Source organism: Ctenopharyngodon idella, chromosome 3, assembly GCF_019924925.1.
Source record: "Ctenopharyngodon idella isolate HZGC_01 chromosome 3, HZGC01, whole genome shotgun sequence".
NCBI lineage: Eukaryota > Metazoa > Chordata > Actinopteri > Cypriniformes > Xenocyprididae > Ctenopharyngodon > Ctenopharyngodon idella.
In genome coordinates, this window is record NC_067222.1 from 56,294,543 (window position 1) to 56,299,317 (window position 4,775).

General features: G+C 37.9%; 1 protein-coding gene across 1 annotated transcript; it reads left to right on the plus strand.

The window, feature by feature from the left end:
• The first annotated feature begins 674 nt into the window (after positions 1-674).
• LOC127507994 (NACHT, LRR and PYD domains-containing protein 3-like) lies at positions 675-4,477 on the plus strand. Its single transcript, XM_051885420.1, has 5 exons — positions 675-732; positions 938-2,735; positions 3,115-3,288; positions 3,394-3,567; positions 4,077-4,477. Exons 1-5 carry the CDS (start codon positions 675-677, stop codon positions 4,255-4,257), a joined length of 2,385 nt encoding a protein of 794 aa, XP_051741380.1. The 3' UTR covers positions 4,258-4,477.
• The last annotated feature ends 298 nt before the right edge of the window (positions 4,478-4,775 follow it).

Genomic DNA, 4,775 nt, shown 5'->3' on the forward strand with positions numbered 1-4,775 from the left:
ACCACTGACTAATTCATTCAATCGTGCGACGTGAATTATGAGCCATTCCTGTGTGGCGCGGCTGTCATTCCCTCCAACAGACTCTCTCTTTCCCTTTCCAAACGATAACTTACGCGATGAGGCACTCGCTGATTGGGTTTCATCGTCTAATCTGTTGTTTACTTTCTTTTTACTAGCTCTTGCAAGTGACAGCTGTTGCCGTCTTTTCTGTGAAAGTTTATGAGCTGATTTCGGTGTTGTCTGCATTTTCTCTCAGGCGCAGAATAAACAAAGAAGCGTGACACGTGAGAACCAATCACGTAGTCGGAAATTCACATCGACCAATCAGATGTGGTTTTCGGCTGTAGATTCCCCGGCAAACTTTCGCGGTTGGTTATTTCTACAAAGGAAATGCCCATATTTGGATTAGACAGCGCTGTGAATGAGACTGGGAGCTTTACAATGATACCAGGCATGACATGTTTCTGTGAATGGAGACGGCACGGGAGCTCGCGTTAGAATGCTAAATTTTGGTGATTTCCGATAGAAATCTAAAGGCGCAAGTTGACAAAATATAATGAAATAACCCCCTTAATGTGTAATGTTGACATATTTTTTATTTTGACATGAAAGTTTACATGTTAAGGGAGCAAACTGGCCCAAAATCTCAAAATTGACCACTGCATGAAAAAACGATGTTTTCACCTGCCGTGTCTCGCCTTAAAGATCCTGTTTCTGTTCCTCCTCGAATTCGTGAGCTTCTATCAGCACATTATGTGACAGTTACAGTATGAGTGCGATTAATTTAAATATAGTAGAAGCACAGTTTTCAAGTTACCACACATGTGCAGTAGTTATTTTTGTTATAGGAATCACAGACTAGATTAGAATTTACATAAAGGTTTTTTTATTTTATTTATAAACTGATCACTTTTTGCTGACTCTTTCTTTCTCAAAGGCTCAACTGCAAAGGACAGTAAAGCTGCTCTTCATGAGATAAGCTGCAGACTGAAGGAAAAATTAAAACAGGAGTGTGAGCGAATTTTGGTTGGTAATTCTCAGACGGGTCATCAGAAATACCTGAACGATATTTACACTGATCTATATGTGGTGGAGAATGAGACTGGAGGAATAGTGAGTGAGCACGAGGTGAGACAGATCGAATTCAAACAATTTGATGCCAAGGACACACCGATCCAATGCAATAACATTTTTAAAGTCCATAAGGGTCAACGAAATAGAAAAGTGCTGACGATGGGCATCGCAGGGGTAGGAAAAACAGTCTCTGTCAATAAATTCATCCTTGACTGGGCTGAAGGAACAGAAAATCAGGAAATTGCTTTAATTTTTGCTCTTCCATTCCGTCAGCTAAATTTGATTACAAATAACTACAGTCTCATGGGACTGCTTCATAAATACTTCTTTAGTGATCCTAAAGAACTGCCCTCTCTTCCTGATGGTGATGGTAAAATCATGTTCATATTTGATGGGCTGGATGAATGTCGCTTCCCTTTGAGATTTAAAGAGGATGACAGATTTACAGATGTTCACAAAGAAACAACAGTGAGTAAGATAGTTACAAGCCTGATCAAGAGACATCTGGTTCCCTCTGCTCTCATCTGGATCACATCCAGACCAGCAGCAGCCAGTCTGATACCCCGAAACTACATAGATCAGGTGACAGAGGTGCGAGGATTCAACGATGAGCAGAAAGAGCAATACTTCAACAAAAACAGCAGTCCTGAGGTTGCTGGAAACATCATCCGTCATATAAGGAAATCCAGGAGCCTGTACATCATGTGTCACATTCCAGTCTTCTGCTGGATCTCTCTTACTGTTCTTCAGCCGCTACTGGCTCGAAAGAGCAATGACAAAACACCCACAACTCTCACAGGGATGTACACAAACCTCTTAGTTTTTCAGCAGCAACAGATGAAAGCAAAATACAGTGATGATCCTGAACTTAAAGCCAATGCCAGGCCTTTTGATCAGATTATTCTGAAGCTTGGGAAACTGGCCTTTCAACAGCTTGAGAAAGGAAATCTGATTTTCTACAAAGAAGATCTTGAGGAATGTGGACTAGATGTAAGTGAAGGGTCGGTGTTCTCTGGGTTATGCACTCAGATCTTTCAGGAGGAAAAAGCTGTTTCAGCAAGAAACATTTACAGCTTTGTACATCTTAGCATCCAGGAATTCCTTGCTGCTCTCTATGTGTTTTTGATTAGCAAAGATGAGAAAGCAAAGCTACTTTTTCATTCCCAGAGAGAAAAACTGACATGGAAACTGTCCAGAAAGACACAGCCTCAGCTTCATAAGGCTATAGTCAAAAAGGCTTTGCAAAGTGAGAACGGACACCTGGACCTTTTCCTCCGGTTCTTTCTGGGACTCTCTCTGGAGTCCAATCAGAGTGATCTGAAGGAATTACTGCCAGGACTGGAACTCAAAACAGAGAACATGAAAAACACTGCTGACCATATCAAAAAGAAAATAGAGAAGGAGAAATCAGTAGAGAGGACCATCAATCTCTTCCACTGTCTGAGTGAACTGAAAGATGACTTTGTGAAGGAAATCCAGAAGAATCTGAACTCAGGAAATCTTTCAGTACAGAAGCTCTCCTCTGCTCAATGGTCGGGTCTGGTGTTTGTGCTACTGATGTCAGAAGAGACTCAAGAGAAGTTTGAACTGCAGAAATACAGAAGATCTGATGAAGCACTGATGAGACTGCTGCCAGTGATCAAAAACACCAAAAGAGCACTGTAAGAGTCTTCTTTACATTCATTTGTATACACTGTTGATCTTTTGTATTTGGGCCTTCTTTTTACATGGATGACTTTTTGGCCTAGACTGTTCAGAAAAATGAATAAATGTAAATGTATCAATGTGTGTGATATTAAATGTCAAAGTGTCTCCACCATCAGACAAGTTGAACCTGAGTTTTACCCATTTTATTATTCTTAATTGTATCATAAATTAAAGAAACTGAAAATACAGGTTTGATGTTTTATGAAGAGAAAGTTGTTTTAGCTTTGCTTACATCACTAGAGTTAAAGTTTTTTCCCCAAGTTATCTATGCTCTAGATTATAAACACTACCTAATAAACATTGATATCACTGATTGTTTTGTTCGCTACACAGGCTACAGTGCTGTAATCTCACTGCTCAGTGTAGTGAGAGTTTGTCTTCAGCTCTACAATCCTCAAACTCTGTCCTGAGAGAGCTGGACCTGAGTAACAATGACCTGCATGATTCAGGAGTGAAGCTTCTTTTTGATGGACTGAATAGTACAAACTGTCAGCTGGAGATACTGAGGTTTGAGTTCAAATACTATATTTTTAAATTTTTGCAATAGGTTAACTATTAAAAATCACACTTGATTGATCCTGTATGCAATTACATTTTGTTTTTATTGTTCAGATGTTCCATATGTAATCTCACTGCTCAGTCTTGTGAGAGTTTATCTTCAGTTTTACAATCCTCAATCTCTATCCTGAGAGAGCTGGACCTGAGTAACAATGACCTGCAGGATTTAGGAGTCAAACTTCTGTCTGATGGACTGAAGAGTCCAAACTGTCACCTGGAGATACTGAGGTGAATTGTTTTACAGTAATTAACAAAATGCTATCACAATAATGATTTTGTTGGTGGGAGTGGACTGTCTGAAGATTTTAAAATATGCACACATTCACTCTTATTTGAATGGCTAATATGCTGAAAATCATTTTGTCATATTCAATTACAAATAACATGAATCACATTTTTCAATTCAAAACAATGAACAATGACATTTTAAAAAAAGTAGTCAGTGAAAATAGTGACTTTAAGTTTTTTTTTAATTCTAATGAATGGCTGAAATAGGTATAAATGTTCAAATAACAATTTCTATAATGCAAATAAGTATAAATATGTCTGACAACTTAACAACATTTAGAAAAGTAAATTAATACTTTTACTCTGGTACATATCCACAGACACTTTTGTTACTTTTATGACTAAATCTACAGAAAATAACAGCATACAAACTGCACAGGTCAGTGTGTGATAGTGACTGTTCTGATTTTCAAACTAATGTCATGTGGACTGTTGCTGTGTCTTTGTAGATTGTCTGGCTGTATGGTGACAGTGGAAGGCTGTGGTTATGTGTCTTCAGCTCTGAGTTCGAACCCTTCACACCTAAGAGAACTGGATCTGAGCTACAATCACCCAGGAGATTCAGGAGTCAAGCTGCTTGATAAACTCAAACATCAAAACTGCACACTGGATAAACTCAAGTATGTTTAGCAAGAAGAGTTTCACTTTATTTCTTTCATACATTTACAAAAGTTCTTACTGAGAATGAACAGGTTTAGCTGTAGTTATACAACAGGGCTGTTGAATGCTTGATTCTGATTGTTTGACAAACGTTCTAAGGTGTGCAATTATTTCAAGCAAACGCACAGCTAAAGTAAACAAATAAATATAACAAATAGTAGGATTCAAAATGACAAAGTATTTTCATGAATTTCCCTCAAAATAACAATTTATTATTTATGGACAGCAAGCTTTATCCCTCTCTTTTTTTAGAAACAGTAGATAAATATGATTGCTTATTTATAATCATGCTGAAAATCAGTCAATATTGTTAGCTGATGCTAACTGTCATTATAGCATTTATTCTGGCATTAGATGGATTGCAAATCAACAACACTTCATACCAACTCAACATTCAATTTTACATTAATCCACCTATTGTCTGAAGTCTTTGTCATGGGCCGAGTTTGATTTTCTCCTTGTTTTTTTCTCCTCTCATTACTGCTACT